This window comes from Caloenas nicobarica, chromosome 23 (genome assembly GCF_036013445.1).
Source record: "Caloenas nicobarica isolate bCalNic1 chromosome 23, bCalNic1.hap1, whole genome shotgun sequence".
NCBI lineage: Eukaryota > Metazoa > Chordata > Aves > Columbiformes > Columbidae > Caloenas > Caloenas nicobarica.
In genome coordinates this window covers 3,948,056-3,975,811 of record NC_088267.1, presented here as the reverse complement: position 1 = coordinate 3,975,811, position 27,756 = coordinate 3,948,056, and the positions used below count along the sequence as shown (strand labels likewise).

The 27,756-nt window shown below is 43.9% G+C and overlaps 1 protein-coding gene across 1 annotated transcript in view; it reads right to left on the bottom strand.

The window, feature by feature from the left end:
- CSMD2 (CUB and Sushi multiple domains 2) overlaps positions 1–27,756 on the bottom strand; it is a 225,893-nt gene that overhangs the window by 183,987 nt on the left and 14,150 nt on the right. The window contains 2 exon segments of the mRNA XM_065650363.1: positions 12,302–12,414; positions 22,797–23,013. Of these exon segments, the coding sequence (XP_065506435.1) occupies positions 12,302–12,414; positions 22,797–23,013 (330 nt within the window).

Below are 27,756 nucleotides of genomic sequence, written 5' to 3'. Positions count from 1 at the left end.
TACGGATGGTCTGCAACTGAACATGCAGCCAGCAAAAAACCAATTACCTGAGCTTACAGAGTGCAGAACTAAGTACAAACGGAAGAAAAGCAAGAGTGGAAAGAAAAATATTGTTGAAAGTTTTCTTCTTCCATGACACCAAGGGAAAAAAAAAAGAAATTAAAGCATTCTTCAGACAGTGAGATACCATGTTCACATACGCATCTCAAATCAGGCACAGAGGAAAGTTATAAAACCTGGAAGAGGAGAAGTATACTAGTTATATTTCAGATGTAAACAGTACATGAGCATTTGAAAGACCAACCTTAGAAACCAGACAGAAATACTAAGGAAAAACTGCTCAGAAACTGGCCACTTCTTGCAGCAATAAGCTCTAATGGATTACTTGGAACCCATGTTTTTGTGCTTTTTATACCCAGCCTCTTTTTTTCTTCAGCTTTTGTGCTAAGCTGAAAATATCCAGCCATCCCATCCCTCGTGTTTATGGAAGTAACGACAGAACTGCCAAATTCCCCACCCTCTATTCTCAATTGCTTATTATCAGCAACGGAGGCCACAATATTGAAGGCGCAATGTGTATTTATATCTCTTTGGCAGAAAGACCTATTTTGAATGAATGAGCTCATATTTTTCCCAGTCTGAAATATATAATGGCGCATGATGTGTCATCTGGATTCAGTATTTCCCAATACAGAAATACCTGGATATGAAAATCTGACCCAGGGAAGAAAGAAACATCTGGATTTACGCCAACGCTATAAAGCACTCCTCATAGCTAAAATTGTAAATTCCTTTCTTAATCTTAGTACAAGTTGGGCATGAGGCTGTTTTGGCCTTGAGACTAGTTGAAAGATTAGGAGGAAATAGTTAGAACCTGTCGGGGGGTAAAAACCAGGACTGAAACTGGACCAAAGGGGATTTCAGCTCATGTCGTCCCCACCGAACCAGCCCAAAGCCCCGCTGGCCGACGCCTCTTAGCTGCAAAAACAAATCAGATCTGTAGCTGTGAGACTTCTACCTAAAAAAACCAAAAGTCCAATCAGAACAACACTACCCAAAGTGTATGAAAACGCTACGAGTTAATCCTTTGCGTGAAAGGCGTTTTAAAGCCCTGGTCCGTGGGTCGGTGTGGCCGGGGCCAGGGAAGATTCCGATGAGAGAAGCAAAGAAGGACGAGACCAACTGTTCAGTTCCATCCCCACAGATGAGATCTCTCACTGTGAAATTGCCAAGATGAAGCGTAGCACAGCACTTCCCTGCGGGCAGAAGGCAGTCGCCGTGACTTTATCAAGTAACTAGTTATAATTTTCATGCAAACAACAAGAATAATCAAGTGACTATCACAGCTGTGTCAGCCTGAGGAAAATACCATCTCTGAGCTGATCAAAGCAAGCAGATGACCTCACGGGAAGCACGTTCAAGATGTTATCTGGCCTTTTGCAACTCGTTTGCTTTGGTGTCGGCTAAATATTAAAAAGAAAATCCTCTCAGACGGATGATAAGTGGCTGGGTGAGGCTGCCAGCACCGGTGCACACCAAGAGCCGTCCCTGAGCACACAGTGGATTTACCCGGCAATATTCAACGGGTCATGGGCATGTGCATCCGCTTCTTGTTTGTTTTTATTCACTTCGCCAGCACAGAAATACATGCAAAACGCATTTGCTGTCCCTCAAGGCGAAGCACCAGCCAAGTCTGTGTGTTGAGGAACGGGTGAAGCTGTTGAACAAATGGAAACGATCAACTAACGAGAAAGAGCTTTGCAGGGGCTTCTGGCGTTTGGTTGGCTTGTTTTGGTTTGTTTTTCCTCCCCAAGCAGAGGTGATTTCTAATCTCCTCCACTTGTCAAACCTCAGGATAACATCACATGAAGCTGAGCTTTCAGACACTGGCAGGTCCCATTTCACTGCTGTTTAAGCCAGAAAAGCTTCAGATTTCCAAACTGGCTACAGTGGTTTTGTCGTGTGCATTGTGGTTTTTAATCTAAAACTCAGAGGACATGAATTATTTTTTACACCACTTAATCCCTATTAAATTTAATTGAAATACTGGGTTAAAAAATTATTAGTCCACAGACACGGGGCATAACTGCATTCCTCATCTCTTTCAGAAACCAATCTAAAAACGTGATGAAACCACGAAGAAACAGGTCAGATCTATTAGTGCTTCTACAAGGTGAAGGAAAGTCAGGTCATATTTGTTTTGCTCTGTGTTTCAGGGATTACTGATTGACAAACTCTGTTCTTATGAATAGTAATAATACCACTGAGCCTTTCTGTGCTTGAATAATCATTGTATCTCCTCTTTAATAACACGACGGGGTTTATATGAAGATTCAAGAGCATAAAGCCATCATGACCTTCCCCACCTGTGAAGACGCCGCTGAAAATGACGGTTGATAAAAAAAAATAAACCAGAGCAACTGAGATAATGCTCCAGCCATTGCATCTCCAGACACATCAGCCTATAATAATCGGAATGATAACAACAAACTCCGACTGATGACACTCCCCTCCTCCCTCCCATTCTCCCTCTTTAAATAGCACTTCATCTCGCCGTTTCTAATACTCGGGGAAAGAACCAATTTGCACTTTCTGCAGCGGTTACGTGCTCCGAGACTCCCCGAACGCAGCCCCAGCCACCCTGAGCACCGAATCATCTCGGATCTGGGTGGCAAAGCAGATATCCGTGTAAAAGCACATTTTCATCCAGATATTGACAGTGTCACAGGCGCCGTTTCCTGCCACCTCCCTAAAACTGTTGTTAATAGTCTCCTCACACAGCAGCAGCTCATGCTCTGAATGAGGCATCGCTGCCTCTGCTCAGCTCCAATTATCTATACGTGGCATTTTCCAGACGCATAAGCTGCAAGCATATTCAAGGAAATGCCTTTTCTCCTACCCATTTTTTAGATATGGTAATGAATAGCAAGAATTGTACAGGCAGCTGATACTTAATACACGCAGAAAATAGTAAATCGGTAGAAAAATCTTACGCAGACATACACCCTTTCCTGTTTATAAATGGGGCTCTGAACCATCGTCCCTCACGCAAAACACGACACTTTCTGCTGAACGTAGCCCAGCCCTATGGACACCGAGAAACAGAGAACACTTGTGGCCTCCTCCACCATAAACCCCTCTTGTTGTGTCCCAGCCGCCTGCAGAGGGGCTGGGATTCCTTCCACTTTGCTTTTTCCACAAGAAATCACCAGGAATCACCAACAATTCCAAGCCTAAGCTACAGTTAGAGCCCAGCTCTTCCAGTAAGGTGAGCCCAACACTGCTTGGAAATCACTTACTTATTTATAGCCAGGTTCTGCTTGGACAGACGACATTTTAATTTCAAAAGCAGAAAGAAATACCACTAGGTAAAGAACAAGGGAAGGAATTCCCATCCCAGCGAGGTGGATTTGAAGGGATTGAGGAGGCGTCTCGTAGGAGCTCAGATCCCATCAGCACATGTCAGAGGATCTGATGGGACAAACTAACCAAAAATCTCCTTAACACTGGCTATAATCAGAAGACATATCAGCCAACTGGACTATGAAAAGAAACTCCACAGATTGAGATCTTCTTAATTCTTACAACCGTGACCCATTGATGAGATAACTGGGAAATCAACACATGGGGACAGACAGAACAAAGAACAGTGGCCGCATTAGGAGCAATAGGGATTTTTCAGAGATGTGATGCTACCTCGCCTTCCTTTTTATAGCTACCATGGTTGTACCTGCTCAGGCACATTGTGCGTGTGTAAGGATCAAATGGTAATGAAGGACGGACAAGCCTTTTAACCAAATTGGCTTGGCAGCAAGTCTGCAATTTTCGCACAGCTCATTAGTGGTGACTTTTTATGGAAATGTATGCTGAAACAAAACCAAACGCATCTAACAACTACATGTTCTGCAAATAGATTCCTTGATTGAAAAGAAATGGCTCTCTATTATACGCGAGGAGAAAAAAAAAAAAGGAGCAAGAAGGGAGGAAAATGAAGGTTTTCAGTGAAGAACCATCACAATGAGAGTCCTTCATAAGGTACCTGCACTGCTGTGCTGAGGCTTTTCCAGACACTGGTTTTCAACACCTTCCACCTGTCCGGTCATGTACAGTAACATCTCAAGCACGAATTGCCCTCCATACCCACATGTCGGGAAAGCAGAAGCAACCTCAAAGTCACACAAATTCTTCAGTGTTTTCTGCATTTATTGACATTTTGCTCTAAAAGGAGCTGACGAGCAGAGCAGCTGTACAGCCTGGGAGGAGCAGGGGGAATCTGGACAGCAAAGTGTCCCCGTGTTGTAGCTGAGCAAGTGTCACTTGATGCTTAAATGTTTCATACTGGATCCTATTTACTAAGCATTAGTATTCCTGCTCTCCCGCGTCTGCACTGATTGATCTCATTTGCATATGCAAATCAAATGCCAGCATGAAACACTTAATATTCCCTCAACTTCATTTAGTGCTGCAGCAACATGGGTCAATATCTCGCTCCATCCTCTCGTGTGTGGGGAGGGTTCTGGCTGAGTCAGCAAATGCTAATAAGCTTTGCTGCTTTCAAGACTTAAAATCAATTAGTAGTATATTAAGAGAGACTTTCTGGGAGCTCATTTAAGTAATAAAAATCTTTTGTATAACTAAAAAGAAAAACAATAGGAAGGTTGACTCTTCTGTCCCCGGTTCCCCAGGGAGCTGATTTAATCTGAAGCCATTAGGGAAAGCGCCTGCAATGTTTCCCAAAACGGGAGCTGCTCTGCTGGTTTTGCTGGATTCAGAGGGAAAGCAGCAAGGATATCCAGAAAATACCCAGTGCTAGGATGTTCCCCTGCCCTTGTTTGAACAATACTAATGTACACAGACAACAAGAGGAATTACAAGCATCACATGCACAGTCACCAACCCTCCGCCCTTGTGTTCTCATTAATCCTGCGCTGCAACAGCACCTCACTCGCATCGACATTTCCAGAGCAGCGACTCCAGGCTGGCACAGCACAAAACGTCCCACCGAGCAGCACAGGCTGCTCAGGAACCAACACCACGAGCGTCTGGGAACAGGCAAAAACCACGAGGAGCTGCGTGATGAGTTTAGTCCAAGGAACAGTCCAACGCACGCAGCCTGCAGCATCGCCCACCCCAGCGGGTCTGCTAAACCCCCCAGCCAAACCCCGAGGCTCCAGGTCGGGTGCTCAGCACCAGCAACACTCTGGAATTCAGCAACTGCACCAAGAGGATCCCTTGAAATCAGAGCAAACGGCGTTTCCAGCAGCCAAGGGTCCGGCCCAGCAGCGCCGTCAGTCGCAAGTTCACACCCCAGACAAGAAAAATGGAGCTTTTCAGGTGTCCCCCCTCACTCAGATGCAGTTTCTGCAAGTCACCGGGGCCCAGAGCTCACTGTGCTGTTAAAGCCAACGCTGCAAACTGCACCAGCCTCTCAAGTACTTGACCTTGAGCGCTCAGGAGGCTCCTCTCTCGTCACTCAAAGCCAAACTGCACCTCGGCTGGCACAGCTCATTTCGGCTGGATGCTCCAGGAGGTATTTGCACCTGAATACTCCCCCTACCTAAAGAAATGCCTGTTCATAAAGCACAAGTACCCCCAGCCACACTTCCCAGGGAAGCACAGCGGGCAGCACAGCTACTTAGGTTTATTTCTTCATCTTCTAATGGAGATTTTTGTTTTACGAGTCCCTGACTACCTGATGTAGCACCGAGCTCATAAACATTACAAGGGGCAAACACCAGGCTTATTTGCTTGATTTTACTTCAGCAAATTTATTGGACATCGTCTGCAAGTACCAGACTGAGCAGCACTTATACCAGCTCCTGCCAAGGCTGGGAGAAATAACTGAGTCACCAGTGTCAGGCCAATTTGCCATTCATTTCCCTCCCAAGGCTGAAATACCACTGATGACTGGAATATGCTCCTGACCATGACAACAGTTTCCTCCAGGGAACAAACAAACAAACAAAAAGCAAACGGATACAGATAACTGGAAATAAACAGCAAAAGAGGGTTTAGAAGCAAACTTAGGATTTCTCAGGTGGCTTTTTGCCCTTTAAAAGGTGTTTATAAAACAACCGCTCTTGTCTAAACTACTAACAAATACTTTTTTTTTTTTTTTTAAATCACAGCTAAGACATCAAAGATATGTATTTACTGTCAGGCCAACACCAGCTCTTCCAGCACAGGCCAGTAGCAAAAGGGAACAAGCAGCACTGGCAGGAACTCGGGCTCATTTGGGATATAAAGCCCAGTTGACTGACCTCAACCAACCAGATACTTCATCACTATTTCACTCATCGAGTTTGCACCCACCGCTCCCAACGTGTGACTGAACTGAACAGTTGACTGTGCAAAGTCACTTGTTTCCAATACGCATATGGTACATTAAATGAAACACTAGTTGCATATTGCGAACAGCTGATGACAAACAGGGACACGGCTACAGAGCTGAAATAGCGTGGAAAAATTCCAAAGCGCAGCCTTGGAAAAAAATAAATAAATCTGAAAACATGATAGGCAAGCCTATTGCCAACCAGATTTTTTACATCAGGTAGAAAATATTTAATTGGAGACAGAATCAATCCAACGCTATGCTTTAAATCTAATTGTAAAACTACTTCTCTTCCAGATGCTACACCATGTAAAACAATCCTGTCACTCAATATTATTGACAACACCGCATTGCCTTACTGCTTATGTGGTATCTTGGTTTATCATGTAGTCCAAATACTAACACCTTGCAAACAAGAAGCAAATCGAACTGCGCTGTGCGGAACGGCTTCACGCTCCGGCACCGCTCGGCGCACGTTTTCAGAAATGCGGTGATCTGAACCCAAAAACACGGGTGGGGAGCAGAGCAGGGCTCAGCGCCCCCCTCCCTGCAACCCCTGCCAGATGCGCAAACCTCGCCAGATGTGCAAACCCCGAGGAGCAGGAGGTAAAGCAGCTGCTGCTGCCTCATCCTACAGCTGTTGGCATCACCGCCCCCCTCCAGCAAGACTCCGGCTCTTTCTGTGTCCCTCCAGGTTCATTCCTATTTGACAGGCAGCAGCAACAGCAAAAGAGATTGCACCTAGTTTTTGTCCCTCCATTCACCTGAAATGCAGAAGACATTTTAAAACAATAAAATATCGTCTACATGGGAAGACAATATCAGAATGCTAGGCTCATTTTTTTATTTAGCATCTTATTAACGCTCAGAAATTGGGTATCCGCCCTTTAAGCTACAGCAAGGAGCTGCAGAAGCAAAGCAGTACTGACTGCAATTCCATTCCTCGAGCCAACAGGAGTTTTCTTTATTGTTTTTAAAGGCAACACAGAATGTCATCCGACTCAGTACAACCTGCTGATGCTCCAAACCTCCCATGGGCATCGCGGGATTTCTCCCTCCCCAGCACCAAGTCCAGCCTGGGAGAGACGGGAGGAGGAGAGAGCAGCCGGGGGGGACATACCTTCCCAAAATCCCAAAAACAACCCTCAAATTGGGAGGCAACTGATCCTAAAATTGGGAGAACAAATAGCCACTAAGGCAAGGGACATTAAGCACAGCAGACAGGGATGAAATGACAAAAGCTGCAGGAGCAGTTGACTGAATGGGAAGTAAAGAACTATGTCTATTAAAACGGAAAAGTCCTACAAAGGTATTGCACAGTTGTTGAAAGCTTTATGCCACACACTCAATGTGCGCGAAGGAATTCTCTGGGGTTTTTTGCCCCAGGGCAGCGTTGGTCTTCACCATCAAAAGCCAATTTGAACAGTGCTCTGTTTTTAAAAAAATTTCAAATATGCTATTTCCAAAGACAGAAAAAGCAAGCTGATCAATTTGCCGTCCATTAACGGGGCAACTGTTACTGTGAAGTTAAATGACAGGCTGGAAAACGGAGCAATGAAGCAGTTTCACAACTTGTGCACAATGGCAATGCACACACAGCAGAGCCAGAAACCTCATCCAGGTTTAGCCCAAGGAATGGCCAAAGAAGGACAGGAACCAGTTTTTAATTGTATATTCTAAATATGCACACACAGCTCCACAAACAACCTTCTGAAGAATGAGATATTTGTGCTTGAGAAAGAGGAGGGTATTTATTACGAAGGAAAACAGCACCATTTACTCGGGGCTGTTTCCCTCTGTATTTAAATGCTTCTAATTTCTTAAAATAAGCAGTGTTCTTCTAGGCGTAATTGTTTCTTTTCAATCAGGCACTTAGTGTTTGCCGCTATCAAATTTGTTGCAGCTGTAATCAAACACGATGTCTTGGGAAGGAAAAATCTTCACCTAGTGTTAAATCTCGCTGCATTACACTTGTGCAGCAACCGAGCCCGGGGTCCTACATGCTCCGGGTCTCTCCAGGGGTTTCTAATTCAACTTTGCTTTAGAAAAAAAAAGAAAGAAAAAATTAACACGAAAACTCTAAAAATGACACAGATAAGGATTCCCTAAAAATGTGTTCTACATTATTGCATCCCTCTTCTATATATAGCACTTTCATTGTTAGAAGACGAATGCCATCAATGAAAATATAATCTCATCAGAGAGAAACTGAGGCACCGTGTAAAGCTGTGACTTTAGAAACATCAATATAGTAGGCCAGGGACAAAGCAAGAACCCAATTCCTTCTTGTTCTGGCTGGTTTCATTAAGTTTCATTAAGCTCATGAGCACGTTTTCCAGCATCGCTCTCTAGTCACGTATGATAAAGAGCAGGTTCAGGTATTTTTTCTTAAATCCCTTTCTATTTTTCATACCCTCAAGACTAACAAGGCAGCCAAGAGGTTAATGGCTCACAAATAATAATGTGATTTTATTTTATTTCTCCATCAGTAAACTAAAAAAACCCCCTTGCTATTCATCGTGAACTGTTATTAGCAGTATTGAGGAAACGTGGCATTTATATCAATTTTCTTCTTATCGTAAAAGACTTGCCCAATTTATTTTAAATGTCAGCTTACTATGTATTCATCAGGTGCGCAGCAGCAGTGATTGTAATTAATTTCACATTGTAGTCCAGGCATGTGCCTTAATATTAGCTTCACACATCTTTCAGGGGAAGCAATAAATGGAAGCACTGGTCATTTTGGGTCATTAAATCTTCAGGTATATTTTTCACAAGATCAGACTGTCAAGATTCACATCCTAGTAAAGCTCTAACTTAGGTTATTTCTGGCTGTCTCTGCTTCAAATTTCTCCTGCATTGAAATGAAATGCAAGACTCAAACCAGCTGGTTAGGATTTTTAAGAAGAATCATTCAGTCAGAAAAAAACCCCACAGGCTGAGGGTGAACAAGGGTAATTGTTAAATCATGTTGAATTCAAGGGACAGTTTAACAGAAAAAAACCCAAATTTAAGGATGCCAAGAGCATGAAAGCACTTAATTTAAATATTTTCTCAATGATATGTTCTGAAACAGAGTTTCCTAAGAACCGCTTATATTTAGTAAGAAAACCTCTTAAGTAAAATTGCCTTCTAAGTATTATACTTTAAAGGAAATGAAATTTTCGCTATTATTTCAATTCAGCAAGAAAAAGCTGACAATTTTTCATTCCCAGTAACCCTACAACGGTCGCCCCCGTTTCTTTTTCCAGATCACCCACTTAATGACAGTTATTTCTGCTGCTCTAGTCAGGTCTCCTCTCTCGGAGCAGGATATTGCTGTGGGGTTTTCCACATTCACTTACAAATGCAAAATTAATTTTGCAGCGTGTATGACAAGTCGCAACCATGTCTGTTCCTTGAGAGATGGGGAAGGACAACATCAACCTTTCTGTTCACTCTCATTCTTCCACAGCAGAATAATTCATATAAAAGCCCTTCTGTTTACTGGGCTCTGAAACAATACTGGGCATCTAGAGAAAAATCATAATAAACAGCAAGAGATGGGACAACATGAAGAGTCAGACGATGGAAGCAGATAGAAACAAGCTGGCAACGCACACCAACTAAATGAAGAAAGATGAGGAAAACAAGATGAAGATCCAGCAGCCAAGCACAAGAACATTTAATGAAGTCAGAAAACCATGAGCTCAAGAAGGAACCAGTACAGAGGCCCTAGAGCAGGTGATGCCTCAGATTCCACCAGCACCTGGGGCTTGGAAAAAGCTCCGCGGAGTCTCAAACTGTTCTTAAAGGATGGCTGAACCCTCTCAAAGTGGAAATGTTATTGAATAGATTCCACCAGCTCTGCCTTCCTTAGCCAGTGAAATGTATAAATAAACTGTGTCCTGAGACAGCCGGAATTGAAGAAACACATGCACAGAGGTTTAAGCAGGAGGTGCCTGTGTTGTTTTCAGGAAATTGTAAGAGATCTTATCCCGCAGGCATCGTACCAACTAGATAAGCTGGGAAGATGTTAACTCAGATAAAGCCAGCCTCAATTTCTGTGTTTCCCAGAGCAGACAGTGTGAGCACAATGTTTTTCTGTCACTTTGATGCCTCCAACTACGTACCTGCTTCCTGGCTCCCTTGAAGAAAGTTCCTGAGATCTTTTGTTCCAATTTTAAAATTCTGTTTCTTCTGGTGATTTCCCAATGATTGCTTAAAGGGAGGAGGGGCATGATGAACGTGCTTTGATAGCAGATCATAAAGGAGCAAGGACTGCAAGGACTCCGATGCGCTGTTCTGTCTTTAAACATGAATTATCAAATTGCATGCGATTCACCGAGTCGTAGATTACCATTGAACTGAAAGAGTGTTAGAGCTGCAGCACATCCCCTCCATCAAAACCACACTCATCTTCTCCTTCTTAGTTAACAAGCACCCAAATGCCCAGCCAGGAGTCTGCACATCGAGCACCTCTGCCCCTCTCAAAACCAGCTTTTCATTTACACCAATGCTCTGCATCACTTGGTGGCTCGAGTTCGAAGCACATTTCATTTTTTCCCCTGGGGATGTTTTTTAAGTTACCTGCTTTAAAACCTCCTAATCACCAGTCAAATAAACTTCAGATAATTTAAAATATACATGACTAAAGGGCAGCCCCGGAAAAAGCCTTTGTACGAGATTACCCACTACATCAAGGTAATAAAAAACAAAGTGTACAAGTAACTGTGTGTAAATGGCAAAATATGAACTCTAAATGTCAAGAAAGTACAAAACCAGCTACGTGTCCTCTATCACGCAGTTTGGGAGTGATGTCGACACAGTGACAGACACGTGTTCTAGCAGAGATTCTGCACAGGGGCAGCAGATCCGCCTTGGGTCGCCTGTCCCGGCAGCCACCGCACTCCACCAGCATCCCCAGTAGGCACCTACCCTGGTAAAACCAGTATGGGCTCCGGCTGAGACATCTCTAACACTCTGCCCGGCCACACCGAGCACCTGCTGACACACTCATCACTTCAGGACTAATAAAAACGTCTTAGTGCCACGGCCGCCTCAAGGCAGAGCAAAGGTTTTAATCAGAAATTAGAGGGTATTTAAACAGAATTCCCCTGAACCTGAACAATTGCCAAGTGCGGAAAATTTTGAGAGGCTACAACATGATCTAAATGAAGGCATCTGCTTGGTTTAATGTATTGGGTAATTGGCCGGTAGGTCTCATTACCAAAAAATTATCATTAAGGCTGAGAACTCCTAAGGACTCCAAAGAAAAACATTCACGGGGATAGGAACAACATTCTGGGTTCAATAATCAGTGCAAATATAACTCATATTTTAAAATGGTTAATTTGTCATTTACCCAGCAGTACCAGCTCATACTGCAATCAGGACCTGCCTTCGAGTACAAACAGTTCTTTCATTATCTGAGAACTTCCAGCGTTAGAGATCCAAGATTTTCTGAAGCAACCGAGCTTTCACATACAATCCTTTACCTCCACAACTACCAAACACTGGACATATTTATGACAAGAAACACAGGAGGTGAATTTAAATACTTGGGGAAGGTGGTGCAGGGAAAACAAAGATAATGTAAAGGAAAAATGTGGTAATATCTGAGTGTCCTATGCACTGCTCTGCAGTTTCTGCTGCTGCACGGGGCTCTGGGCTTGTGGAATGCTGCAGATTCCACTGTCAAATCCCACATTACCCTTCCCTCCCGGTCATTCCAGCTTTGCTGTTAGAGTGTGCTTTTCAAGGTGTTTTGAGCACAGATACTGAGAGGAAAAAATAAATTACACTTGCAAGGGATCAGCTATTTGAATTCTGAAATAATGGATCTAATGACACAAGAACCAGGCACTCCTTTCTTGGATTAAGTGTCTGCACATGTATATATTCCGGTATAAACTTCACACCTTAGTTTCATATCCTGCCATAAGCCACATGCAGGTACAACTCAAGACAATGACTGAACCGAGCACTTACCTTCATAGCTGGCCTGGAAGCCTTGAGCACTGACCGCGTAGTCGCTCACGAGCCACAGGGACAGCACGACCCCCGTGCTCACAACGGGAGCCGGCAGCTGGAAACCCGTTAACCTGGAAGAAATCAAGAGCAAAGTTACACTCACTATTTCTGCCACGGACCCGCCAACACACCACGGCCTGACGTGGGAGCTACAGAAAACAGACCCGTACGGCTTCAGTTCACTGTTCAACAAATGCAAACCCATCCAGGGCTTTTAGCACCTCCTGCTCACCAGAACAACTCCTCGTGTATCTTCACTGACCATATTTTAAACAGGTCTATGTGCTTCACGCCTCGTTCGCCAACATCATCTGCTCTGCTAATCCCAGCACTGTCATCTCGGAGCAGTCGCTGAGCCGCCAGAGTAACTTTCCCCATCCATAAAACACAAGTAATATTTAAGGTCACTGAGCGAGGCCGAGACATTATTCAATGATGTTTATAACACGTTTTGAGAACCTTGGAGGAAAAACATTAGATACGGGTCTGAAGCATTATACAAACTACACTAAATTGAACACAAACTAAAATAGCGTAAGAGAGCAGGCAAGAAAATGTTTTTGCCAATTAAAGCCCATCAGGGTGGCTGTCTGCGGAGTATTTGCTCTGTAGTTTTACAGTGCGTAATTTTTGAAGTTTCTAGGAATCCTCTCCAGCCCTCACCCAACTGTGCTGGCAAGAACAATCCCAAGGATGCTCTTTTCAACCTCCATCCTAGTACCTAACAGCGCCCCAGTGAAGACTGCAACGGTTAACACCTCTTTACTCAGAGAAAAATCAAAGCCCACAGACACAAAATCATTTGCACAAGATGGTCTAGTAGATGTACTGCAGGAGCTGCCTGCAATACAGACACACGCCCACAAGAAAGAATGATATTAAAAGGTGGTAAGGCTCATAAATAGACCCAAGCCAGCATTACAGAAACACACAGCCCAGGGGTCTTGCCCTCCCCGGCTTTCCTTGCAGACTGAGAGCTAATTGACAACTGTTAATTACAAAAGTCTGTTTGGTGAAACTAGCATTAGTAGATCCCAGACACTAAACCCCAATACTGTATTGACACAGGCCAAGAAGAGCTAATGTACATTTCTCATAAACAATTATAGTTTTATAACCTATAAGCCTTCTCCTTACACTTGGCTAAGGTGATTTACATAAAGAACATGTGTTTTAAAGCAATCTCAGATTCTTGCCTGCCATTATCAAGGACAGAAATTCAGATGCAGTCCCCACTGCCTGAAAACTGTCCTAAAAATCAGACTTTCACCAAACCCCAGAAGCAGCAGCGACTGAAGGAACTCACTGCCACACAGCATTCCTCCAGATCAAGAGTGAACTTCCCCACTGTTCTTACTCTGGCCCTGATTTAGTAAATCTAAATATTATTTCTAAGGGATTGAACTCCGACTAATGAAAGCTGACATGCTCTGCCTGAGAACCTGATTAAAGCAAAATTTCCAGTTATCAGCAAAGTTCACGCGGTTGCCAGACAATGATGGCAGTCAAGTTCTAATGTCAGCAGAGGAGTACTTACCCACTCTCAGCATAAAAACTATTGTCTGTACAAGCTGGAAGAACAATCCCTCCTGTTTAATAAAAATAAAGCGTTCCAGGATTTTTAAGGACTCCAGATAGTTTTGCCGCGCACAGACCTGAGAAAGACTGCCGCGGTTTTTATTAGTTTATTTTGCAGTTTAACTCAAACAGCTTATTGAAACCTTCATGCGCTCCAATCCAGGAAATGCAAGGATCAGTTTTAATAAAAGCACAGAGCAGAACCTGTCCCTTTTTATCGTGGCTGCGGTGGGTGACCCTGGCTGGACTCTGACCTTGCTGTGTCTGCAGATTTCCTCTCATACTCACTCCTCGCTTCAGCTGCACAGCCCTTTTTTCCAGTTTTTAAATGCATTATCCCACCAGGGCTGACGGGCTCAGCCTTGGCCAGCAATGGGTCCCTTGTGGAACTGGTGGCATTGGCTCCGTCACACACCAGGGAAGCTTCCAGAAGCTTCTCAAAGCAGCCACACCATTGTCCTCCCCCTACCAAAGCCCAGCCAGCAAACCCAGTACTGACATAACTGTTATTTAGTGTAGCAATAAAAAATATGTATACACTAATGAGAAAGAGAAGCAGCAAACTCTGTTCCTTGTTTTTATTAAGGGCCATAACAAGAATGTGAGGGTGGTAATAACAGCACGAATAATCATCTTCCATTTCTTCCATACCTCTGGCCAAATGGATTATTGAGTGATTATCCCCTTAAGTTGCTTGGAGCCAACACTGATAGCGTGAGATTTTCGATGTGTTTTTCATTGGCTTAATTCTGCTCCTACTGTGATGAACCAAACTAAACCGGTGCCAGAAATACCACTTCATAAGCTTGCCCTTGCTTCACAGTACAGCCAAAATCAATATATCTAAACAAATCTGCACAGAAATCCTCCACTCTGTTTGCATCCTCCTCCATTTTTTGCCTTGGGTTTGTCACCAACATTGCAAATATTTCTGGTGCGTAGCTCCCCATTTGCAGAGCAGCAAAACCTGCTTCACAGAAGCATCTTCCCCAATGCCGAAGTCCTCCCCTGGTGGAAAATTGTCCCATAATCTATGAAAGGAGTCAAGCACGTGACGAAGACCCACTGACTGCTCTGCTCAGAAGGTTTAACCCACAACTGAAGACTTTTGCCCTCAAAAAAACGTTTGGCCAAGACAGCCCATGTCTCAGTCCCTTTGCAAATGCTCTCACCTCCATCTGTTGCATATTATTATACTGCTCCACTGTATCGAGTACAACTGTACCATACCCTGTGACGCAGGCTCCCATTTTGGAGTGCAGGTGCCATAATTAAAACAGAGCACATTATTTTTCTGGTAGGATGCCCACCATCAGCTCAGGCTGCAATCAAAATAGTTATTGCAGCTGGCAATCCAACAGCCTTTAAAGCATAAATGCTGGAGAAGTGTCTCAGAACATCTAATGAAAACGCATTGGATTGCATCGTTTAACCCAGCATTAAATTACACTATACCATACTTCAGTGGTTTTTTTCCTGCATGTAATTTAAAGGCACCTATTAAAGAAAACTTCCCATCAAAGGAACCACTCTCTTCAGTATATACTGTTTCAATGGCGTGGTTCTGCAAAGTGCTTGTCTGATACCCCTGTGCTATCCCAGGACAATATTCAAGCTAAGTCAGGTGTAAGGGGCTCTGTTGAAAAAACAAGAGCTGAGAGCGAGAGCTGCTCTTTGGAAAATAACTTGGAATGAGCAGGTGACAGCTCTTTCACACTGCACCCAGGTAACAAAGCAGCAGTCAACCCAAAATCATCTGGAAGGTGCATTCATCAAGTGTTCAACTGATCTGTCATCAACTGGGGCCAACAGAAAGAGCCCAGTAACTTCCAGCTGGCTTTGAATCAAGTTTTGTGTGCCTTGTTCAGCCCAACCGCTGGATCACTCGCACACAGCAATGAGGGAACTCACTAGCTCCAATGAGAGGCTGAATGTACGTCCAGTCTTTCCACTGATAAATGGGTATGTGTGATATTAACATTTGAAATTCTCGGTCTTGATGAAAAGGATGCGTAAGCATTGTACTGCAGCTGCTGCAGGGAGAACACCTTCGGAAACACAAACGTACGTTTAAAAATTAAAGCCTATGGGGAAAATGGAAGCACAGCCACATGCAGAGTCAGTGGTCACTCACAGACATCCCCTCAAGGCTGGTTCACAGAACGTACGTCAAGAAGATAAGAACAAATGCAAGAGATCAGGGAATTTATCCACAGCAATCCCTCCCACCTCAGATCTCCTTACTGGTACCTTAGGAATAGTCTTTGATCCTGAAGGAGTTTAATGCCTCCCAGGATGACCATGAGCCAGCACTGGGCCCTTGTGGCCAGGAAGGCCAATGGTACCTGGGGTGGGTTAGAAGGGGGGTGGTCAGTAGGTCAGAGAGGTTCTGCTGCCCCTCTCCTCTGCCCTGGTGAGGCCGCATCTGGAATATTGTGTCCAGTTCTGGGCCCCTCAGTTCAAGGACAGGGAACTGCTGGAGAGAGTCCAGCGCAGCCATGAAGATGCTGAAGGGAGTGGAGCATCTCCCGTGTGAGGAAAGGCTGAGGAGCTGGGGCTCTGAGCTGGAGGAGAGGACACTGAGGGGTGACCTCATTCATGGTTATAAATAATATAAAGGGGGAGTGTCAGGAGGATGAAGCCAGGCTCTTCTCAGTGACAACCAATGATAGGACAAGGAGCAATGGGTACAAACTGGAACACAGGAGGTTCCACTTAAATATGAGAAGAAACTTCTTCCCGGTGAGGGTGCCAGAGCCTGGCCCAGGCTGCCCAGGGAGGCTGTGGAGTCTCCTCCTCTGCAGACATTCCAACCTGCCTGGACACCTTCCTGTGTAACCTCATCTGGGTGTTCCTGCTCCGGCGGGGGGGATTGGACTGGATGATCTTTTGAGGTCCCTTCCAACCCCTGACATTCTGGGATTCTGTGATCTCATTGCCTGCAAGCTGCAGCGGTAGCTCTGTCTCCAGGAGGCTTTTCCACACCACTCCCTGCTCTCTGGCCCGTAACCCGCTCCAGTGTCCCCACGGTCCTGCGGCCTCTTCCTCCTCCTCCTGCTCCAGCTCGTCCCCTGCAGCTGCAGCGCCGGCTGTGCCACCTCGGCCTCGCTCACATCTCATCCCTTCTGCTTTCCGCAGAGAGAACTCTGCAGATCTTTTTCTCTGTTTTCAGTAAGTGTGGATGAAAGGAGGAGCCAGCTCCCTCTCTGCTACCTTTTCCTCAGGCTTGCTTCTGTTAGTTTTTCTCCCTTCCTCTCTGTATTTAAGAATCAAGCGATTAAAATGAGATGTTAGCTTTTTTTTTTAAACCATACTGATAGGACAACTGGTACTATGAATGTTCTTATTAAGCATTAATAAAACAAGCAGAGCATGATCTGAGAACACTTCCAGCTCATGGATGTGGCAGACACTTAAAAGCCAGTTCTGTCTGCAAGGCAGAACTCACTGGTGTTACTTAGACAGTTGTCCTTTAATTTTGATCCCTTTAAGGCTGAGATGATGCTCTGGACCAAAAAAAATCTCAGCCAGCTGAAAAGGATGCTGTGATGACATAAGAACAACAGTATCAGTTTACATGTGGATTTACTCAGCTCGTTGCGATGACATGCTCAAATCCAAGCTGCTTTTATTTTTGAGTCGAGTTACAAACAGATCCTGAACAAGTTCCTCCCGAGGCACATTGCAGCAGCAACTCCTTGTCTATTCTCTCTTCATATTTGACCAAGCTACTTTGCTGCCAACCAACACCAAATGTCATGTCCTATTTTATTCCATACTGCTCTCCAGTCATCCCCTCTGCCCAGCTGGTTGATAATTAAGTTGCTTTTAAAATAATATCCATTGGCTCTGACATCCATTACTATGTATTTTTCTTATCAAGACAGTAACAAGCATTAGAGGGGAAAAAAGCTTTCTCTGTCCCTTGAACTCACTAATGATGACATATGCTGCACCTACTTTTTTTTTTTCAAAAAGTTAATCCAGCACTTTGCAAACAGCTCTCCATCCAACATCACACAATCAAACCCCATGTGCCAGCACGACTTGGGAATCAAATGCACTTTCTTCCCTTCCCCAAGTCTAGTATAATCCATCACGCCACAAGAGTCCTTTGCTTACCTCTGACACCAACAAAGGCTCCATTAACTAACACAGTCTCTGGGGACAGTCACGGGGCTCATAAATTCCAGCCCGGATGGATTTCTCTGCTCATTTAAAATGGGGTTTGGGTCAATTCCCACTAGAAAAGTGTTATTTATAGAGCCTAAAGTCTGCACAGCCATCTCAGTTATATGAGGCCTGCATGGCTCAAGCTGGGAACATGTACAAAGCATCAAATTTCAATAAATTTAATTTTCCATACAATGCAAGAGAGTAGGAAGTTGGATTTATTTTATTATTTTTATCATGTCCCTTCTATGCTCATTTTTCCTTTATTTAGGTAGCAGCGAGCTACAAGCAGATCTCTGATCAACTTTGGCATCTCTACTGGAGAGCAGCATTTCACCCTTCAATTTACACACAGATCAGTGGCAACAAACTACTGAACAGTTCAAATGAAAATATTTATCTCCTTTCCTAAATCTTTAATTCCACTGTAGCAGCTCTGATCAGCTGCAAGCTTAAATATTGTAAAAATCGCTAAAGATGTAAGGACAATTCCTGCATCTTCAGACAGCAGCAGCCTTTATGTTTTCCAAACAGCTACAAAATCACAATTACATTCTGTATTAAGAAAAAGGACCAGAAATCAGCAGTTGCTCTTGCAGCACAAAATCCAATTCGGAAGAGCCCAAAAGGAGCCGGGCCACCCAGCAAGAACAAAATGAATGAGAGTCAGTGGGCATTGAAGATGTGTCTGTTTGCTATTTGAGACCGCGAGTAATAGCACTCCACAATTCCATTGTACCTTCAATGGTCTAGTAAGATTGCATAATTTCCTGTAGCCTTTCATTAATTTTGATAGAGGGGAAATACACACTGTTCAAAGAGGTACTTTGCCTGAGAAACTCTCAAGGTCAGACCTTACAGATATAAAAACTTCTTGACCTAAAGATTCACTCCATTTCAAAGAAAACATGAAAGCACACACGTTCTTCCTCCCTTCGGGAAAAAGGATTAAAACGCACAGCTACGAACTTCATCTGGTTTGTACTTTGGTTCTATTACCCCACCCTAGTATGAAGACCCTCCAAAAGGAGGATTTTAAGAATATGACAAATTTAACTTGCAAAAATAAAACATCACGTCATTTTACAGTTCAATTTTTCTCTCTCCACTGCTGAAGAAGTTACCCCAGCGCCGTTCAGCATGTATGCGAGTGAGCAGTAGCCTCTCCTGGTAAAAAAGACGGCACATTCTGTCCTTTGGGCTTTCCAAATTAGTTTTAAACATCTTTGTAAGGAGAAAAACCAACCGATTCTCTAAACTGACCAGTCCTATTTTGAGTGTCAATTCAGTGGCTCCCTTCAGAAAAACAGAACTACGTGGAATGACTGACCCACCAGATATGTCGTAAATTGTTTTCTCTGGATCTTAATGCAAGCCTGAAACATCAAATAAGGAAACCAGCAACTAATTTAAGATTCTCACATTAAAAGCGTCCTGCAAATTACAGCAGCAGATGAAAAAGCTTGAAGATGTCTTGTGGCTTTCCTCCTTTGCTACATTTTTTTTCTTGTTAACTACTGCCTGGTTATGTCACGTAATGGCCAAATATGAAAAAGTCCAAAGAGTCTCCCAACTCCCATAGCAATCTTGGATCCATAAATAGCTCCAAATATTCAAATTTTAGTCAGGTCTCTGCTGAGCTTCTAAGCCCAGCACGGTGGGAAAGCAATCAGGGAACCAACCTGATGAGTGGAGCATCCTCTCAACAATGACACAATCAGAGCACAACGGGAATTTGCAGAAAGCCCGTTCTCCAGTAACCACAGGTTTCGGATCAAGGCTCCACTCTGATCCCCCTTGGCAGTTCAGAACACTCATGAACTTGAAGAATGAGCATTTGGGAGAGAGTTTGGTCTGGTGTAATGAGCGCAAACACCGATAAGAGAAGGGAAGACACATCCAGGCACCCAAGGGAAGCTACAAATCTCATCTGAACTGCTGAAAACACGTAACTCTCCAGCTCAAGGGAGAGACAAATCTGCAGCCAGCGCTGTTCCCAGGTTTCAAAGAAGATTCTGTTACAGTGGTCCTGGCTCAAAACCAGCATATGGTGTTGGGGAAAAAACAAACCAAACCAAAAACAACCACACAAACTATTTGAGAGAAGCTGAAGGAGGCAAGGACTTGGAAACAAGCTCTGATTTTAGCAAACAAAGCAAAGTCATGGCACTAAAAGATGACAACAGCCCTGGATGTCTAAATTAAGATGCTGAATCGCATTTAATATTCACATACTCATCACAAACATACAACGCAAATTCCCTAATATGCAGTAAAGCAGTTTATTAGCAAGTGTCTCATTGGATTAAGTCTGTTCTTATTCTATTAGGGAACTTTCACACCACATTAAACTGCAAGACAACAGGGTGTTTTCCAGCACACGACGCACACAGTTATTAACCCCTTCTCAGCAAGAAGGCCAAGGGAGCTCTTGGGTATACACGGCTTAAACGGAACAGTCGGGTTTCCAGAAGACAAACCCCAGCACAATAAGACATGGACGCCGATGTCCTTCCCTTCTCCCCGTCACGCAGACGTGACCTACTGAAAAACACCCGCGATGCTCAACAACACGAGCTCAAGTAAAGAGACACAGTTCCTCTGTTCACCATTTTGCTGATCAGCCTTGGACACACTGAACAAAACAGTTACCTTCTTCTCTACAGAAACAGGCTTTTTTTACCCCCCTCTTCTTTTACACTTGCTTACAGCTTATTTTGGCCCAGCTCCTGGTAGTATAAGCTTTGATGAATGACGCACGGTCATCCATCTTCGAGTACTGCACTTGGATGATGAATTGAGTACATTTGGAAAGCAGGCTGAGAAAAAAACAAAATTGATAGCCACAGGAAAAAAGAAAAAGGAGAGAAAGAATAAAAAAAAACCTAAAAAACAGTGTTGGGCAACAGTTACAGAGTTTAATGAAGTGAGACTGATGTAGAACAAAAAAAAAAAAAAAAGCTGAACGAAGTGAGACACCGAACAGCACAAAAGAGCAAGTTTCAGGTTTTGAAGCCACTAATCTAGAAACATCCAGGTGAAGAATCCACGTGTCCATATCTCGTTTAGTTTTTAAATCTTCTGTAAGGACTCTTAGACCTCTACCAATCTTCTTCCCCATTTCTTTCACTGTCCTCTGTTGTACTAAATACACATCACTTCCCAAACACCTCATTAGAGATGAAACTTTCCCGCATCACTTTGTGCTCCTGGTTCCATCCCCCAACTTACTCAATTGCACGTGAAGTTCACCAGCGATGCAGAGGAAGGACCTTATTTGTGTCCTCACCTTCCTCCAGTGCAGGGCTGCAGATTTCCAGGACAGCACCCCAGGTTTGGTGATGCTCTTGCTGTTACTTTATTTATAATCACGCCACGCTCACGAGTAGCTCACAGCAATACCTGAATGCAACTCACCTAATGTCTTACTAATTTACTCCACCATGACCCTCCTTCTGAATTCATTTCCTTCGTGGATTTTGCTTCTTCAGCAGAACATCCCACTGACATCTAAAGGGCAAAAGGAAACATCTGGCGCTGCTCACGAGCAGAGCAACGTGCCGGGGGCTTCTCAGGGCAGCAGCAGTGTTGACTTCTCACCAGACAGTCTCCTGAGCAGAATTTTATACCTGATACAAGCATCCTTTACATAACACCCAAAGCAAAGCACTATGCTATCTTCTGATTAAATGATGAGGTGCCATAATTAAGATGATTCTCAAGCACGGTTGCAAGATGAAGATAAGATTTATTTGCATACCTGAAATCAGCTACGTGAAGAGCTGATTTTCTCCAGTCTTTAACTCAGATTTTCCAGCTGGGTTAGACAAGACACTCGAGGTCAAAGGATCTGTCCTAAAGTGGCTTGAAGTAAAATTAATTTCCAGGACTGTCCACAACTACAGCATTCTCCCTAGGGATTCTAACACTGGATGCTGCCACTGTTTCTATTACTTTTTGAATATATTACTGTCAGACTTCAGCTGCAATCAGACACCACATCAGACAACAGCAGTCACGTCACAAGTCACCAAGCTGATTTCATCTGTGCCTCAGATCTGGAGGTCTGAGATCGCGACTCCTTCAAACACAGAACACTGACATGCCATCTAACATTTGCTACCACAGCAATACATCATGTTTTTCAAAATCAGCCTCTCATTGAGCTTTTTATTAATACCAGGATAGTACCTGGAAGTCTCAGAGATCAGAATCCACAGAGGGTCTCCATATTAAACTATATTACTCGATAACTCTTTACCCCTAAAACTCTGACAGTTTAGTCAGATGTGAGAGATCACCCCATCCAGTTGGTGAACAGCCTGCAAGTTGAGGAATCACCCAAATGCACCCATGAAGCATTTGGCAGAGCTGTAAACTGAAACCCATTATCCATCCTCCCACTCAGAGAATCTCTTTTGGATTGAGGGAAGCTCCTCTTGCACATTAGCTCTGCTTTTCTCTTGCTCCATTTTCTAATTAACTTCTCCCGATGTCTAGAACGACTCCTGATAAATCATTGCTGTCAGCCATTCAGAGCAACATTTCAAACCTTATCAGAGGTAAGAAATCAAAACAACTACAGGAACTGCTCATGAAGAAGCACTCCCAGTTTATTGCAGCATAAACCTCCAACCTAGATTTAATCCCAGTGGCAGAAACGAGAACATGTTTATAAACATGACTGTTATGAGCAATGTACCTTGTTCTCAGGTTCCCCTGCTGAGGCAGTCCATCGTAGATAGATAACACATCAAAGTCTTCCTCTAACGCAAAGGACTGGAAAACAAGCTGTATCCTGTTCTGCTCCTCGGCAGTGATTGTCCACGTGCAGTTTGCATAATTTGGATATCCATATGGAAAGCCCGGACTCTGTATTGTCCCGTTTGGGCCCTGCAAGATGTGACTGCAGTTCTGGGCTGGCAAGAGAAAAGAGAAAAGTACAAGTCAAATGGCGTAGGATACAAATTTAACATCTTTCACCATCAAAACAGATCATACGGGATTCTTTCTGCTGAATTTCTTCTCAGTTCATGGTCCCAGGGAACAGATGAAGGTAAAATCTGAAGATGCATCTTTGTCCTCCCTGCAGGAACACGGACCCTGATACCCACCTCCTGGGCACTGCTCCCTCCAGCTGTAAACATCATGGGCTAGTAACAGCTGGATTGCCGCAGCTCCCGATTGTAATGGGGACACAATGCTTTCTCAGCCCACAACAAAATCCAATCTATTCTTCAGCACACACTGCATTTAGGGATTTGAGCCGTTTCGGGAGTGCGGGGCTGTGCTGGGTACCTCAAGCACGAGGGGTTCAGAAGCAGGTTGACAACACCAGAGCTGACCGTCTCCTTTACCCTGAGTTACGCTTGAATCAGAGATGGAGATCAGGGCTCAAGCGCCCAGACAAAGAGAGACCGACCACTCCACACCTTGAAAGGCCAAAAACTGTACTGGACATAATACCTAATAAGGAACTGAGTCACCAAATGAGTCGCCTGTCTGGACAAGACTGCATGAAAACTGAATGGCAAAAGATGAGAAATTAAAGTTGTCCTGACTCCAGAAAGAGAAGGACACAGTTCAAAGGCTTTAATAAACAAACCATTCTTGAATAGTTATTTGCAATTAAAAAAAACAACAACAAAAAAACCCAACCAAATCTTTGCAACTTATTAGAACAGCAGTTCTTTTTCCCCATCCGCATCCTCCCAGGTAAGTGTTGCTCACTAGCCCCAAGACTCCCCCCTGGCAGGGAGAAGAGCCGGTGGTTTCTATACAGGCCCTTTCCATGCACAACGCTGTAAGGAAAAGGCACATTCCCGCTCGGTCCCTGCTCTGCGAACCCCAGACTGCAGCTGCACCCCTGCAAAGCCACACGGGCCACGACCCAGAGCTGCCAACGCCAGTAGCACCGCACAGCCCATCAGAGCTGAGCGGGGTGCACGGGAGTAAATCCGTGGTTAGACCCAGCCTTCCCAGGCTGCTCTTTTCTCTCGCCCGGTTCTGAAACATTTCAGCTCCTCATGCAGGCTCACCGTACAGCAAATGTCTTCCCATCAGTATTCCCAAGGAACTGCTGTAGAGCTACATCTTCTGAGAACAAAAGCTCAGTTCTGTACCCACCAGCTAAATAGCTAACGCCTCTCTCAAATCCATTTTTCCTTTCCAGAAGCAGTACCTGTGAATACTCCATCCCAAAGATAAAGATCAACTGCCACAATGTACAGTTTCTGGATATATGAGATTTTCTTCTCTCTGGAGGAACAGGTACATAAATATGTTTTGGGAACAGCCTAAATGACAAAATTCTCCTTAGCGTTTTCCTCTCCTCACCGCTACTTTACCCGAATGTCTTTTGAGGCACAAAGAAAAATTCACTCCAAACAAATTGGTACAACTCCTACTGGCTTTGATGGAACAACTCCTCCCAAAAGTTGAATTCCAGACAGTTTGCAAGGCTGCTGAGACACCGAAGCAGAATTTCACCTGCATCCTCTGGCCAGCAGAGCTGCCGATCACTGCCGCCTGCGTTTGCTCTGGCTTTTCTTACCGACACCGGATTGTTTACCTCTGCTTATGCAGATAACCGAGGCTCTCAAGTCAAAATGAATTAGATTAGAAATTACTTCTTTGATTCCTCATTGCTTTTTTCAAAGGCAGCCACGGCATTTGCACTTCTGAGCGCCAACCAGCTACAGGTACAGAACTGCAGAGCAGTGCTCATTAAAGCCAATTATAATTACACTGACCTACTTCGGTGCAAAAATGCTTAGTGGAACTTCTCTCTGCCAGACAAAGTTTACACCTTAATGAATCTAAAATGGTCAAACATATTTACTACCCAGGGAATCTTTTTGTATCATGTTATTATATCAATGAGAGTTAGGACAGCCCCATAATCCACCGGGGACTAAACCTGCGCTAGGCACGCAACTCGTTAACAAGGGCGGACTGAAGTACTTTGCATTAGCACCTGGCATCTGCCTCTCTCAGTGCGTTTTGTCAACACATAATAAATACAAGAGTGGATCTACCTCCCACCTCCCCTCCAGCTCCATTTATTCGGAGGGTTCACTGAAAGGATGTATTAGCTCAGAGCCAAAAAGCTGCACGAGATGGGGAATATTATCGCTACCTCCGAGGGAAATCAGGCCTGGTTTGGCTTAATAAATTAGAGACTGCCAAAGATCCACAAGCTTCAGATCTCTCAAATTCAATCACATCCTCTTCAACCAGACTGGCACTCAATAGGTGATGTGGTGCTATTGATGCTGTCCCTACTGCACGTTTTTTATTTTAATCATAAGTAAATGCCATCACAACAATTTAAGGAAATTAAAAGGCTGTATCTCTCCACTTCCTGATAGTATAAAATCTACTGATGTTGCACAAAGTCCAGAAAACAAATTCAAGGTCCGAGAGGCATTGCTCCGAACACTTTTAAGGTCACATGAAAGGCAACAAGCTTTAAGATCAATATAAACTTATGCTGTCCTTGCAGAATCAGCAATTACAACAAAGAATAAGCAAATTCCAGGAAAACGTACATAAACCTAAACCTAGCTGCAGAAAAACAAATGCCTAATAGAAAAAGAGGACACAGGTTTATGACATATCAAATCAATCTACTGAAGTATTTGTGCAGGGATCACCTCCTTTCCACCCTGGGTGGATTCTCCATCGCCCTGGGTACCGGAGGAACCAAAGCCCCTCGGTTTGCCACACTTTATTCCACAGCTACAGCAGTAAATGAGAAAGGTAAATACACAAAGCTGAGGGATGAGATGTCATTTGCCAGAAGGCTCAGTCTGGCAGTGTAAATATTTGCGTAGATATTCCAGCTTCTAATACTATTATTCATGGACTCATACTTTCTGATATATAACACCAACGTGAACTCATCAGTGGATATGCATTTGTGGGCACATGTCCTATTTTTGTGACGGAGATGAACAGTCTGAGAATGGAGCTAAATCTAACTCGTACTCTGCCAATGCAACCTGCTATTTTCAATTCTGGAAAGTAGTTTATTATGAGAGCTTATCTTTTTAATGAATGCATCAGTGTAATTTTATTGCAGTAGCGTTTAAAGTTTCCAGACAAGGACGAAGGCATTACCATACTTGGTACCGCTGAGTGGACACAGCCTTTCTCCAAAGGGACCACGATCTAAGGGGGAAGGAAAAAACCACAACCCAAGGAAATCCACACTTGTGCAGAGCTTGGGGCTTTGCAGAAAAACATGGTTATCCAGGGGCGCAACCATTTCCTCAGTGATAGAGCTTAAAGTCAGCTTTACCAGTCTCGACTTGGAATACTTGTTTTTGTGCAATATACACTGCTTGAACAATATACACAGACTAATCAGCTTCACTTCTGGCTCATATGCACAGTGAAAATGATGACATATTTACTTTGCAATATGCTAATAGAAGAACGGCGTTCCTAACAGAAACACAGGCTGCCTGCGGCATTTTATAGTACACAGCTAATCCGCACGCCACAAAACTTAACATGACTGGACGCTTAACCAAAAAAATAAATATCAGCTGAACACAGCTGCCTCTTGTTTAAGCGGGGAAGCTGCAAACTCCTCAAGCTCCACCCTGGGTATGGATCGGCCTCTTGCCATGAGGAAGGCAAGGAAAATCTCCCTGCACTCGAAAACCAAGACTTCTTTTGACAGGACAAGCTAGTGGGAGGTTTATTTACACTGTATATCTGTCTAATGCAATGTGGCCAGTTGGGTCCTGGAGCAGAACCAGTTCACACCAGTGACAGTGCGGGCAGCACACAGCTGGTTCTCAGATCTCTGATGCCTCTTGACTGGCAGCCACGATGGCCACTGCACGTTGATCAACACAAACCAGTTTACATTTACAAAAAGGGAGAATCGATCATTCGAGCACATTCACAGCAATAGGATTTTGTTATTTCCTTCAAATCAGCAACACCTGCACACAGGAGCTGCCTGGGCTGCTTGGCCTCAAATTCTCAAATTCTGTCACTACAGATCCTCACCGAGTTGTCAAAAGCTAAATAATAAGCAAAGGCAGTGTCTGGCATTACAAGTGCAACGGAAACAGGTACAAAACATCTTCCACCTTCTTCCAATGCTTTAAACTTACCAAGGCCAGATCCCCAACAGTCTGAACCAAGGAGGTGTTTTAACTGTGTTGATTTACAGTGTATTAATGGCTAAGGAAGCAATACTTCAGAGAGAGGGAAACAGAATTTGTTTCTGAATTGCTTCCTAAAATATGAGTTGATGTACTTCGCTTCTCGGCAGAAAAATCTAATTTAACAAACATTGATGTATGGTCACTGCACAATTCAAAAGGAACAAATATCAAATCACATACACTGACTTGCTCTCAGCAGCATCATCTGTTGGTGATACATGGCTGTCTTTCCCTTAATGCAGTAGGTTTGGGGATTGTCATTTTCTTTAGTTATTGTTACTTAGTCACAAATGTTTCTATTTTGAGTTGTTCTAGCCTGTTCAGTGAAACAGATGAACATAAATACCTTTCCCCAGGAAAACATAAATCCACGTCCTGCAAACACACAAACACATTCCATCCCAGCCTGAAATACTGGGGCCAAATCCCACTCGTACGCCAGTAACTTTTCTATTTTTTCTATTTTCATTACTGTCC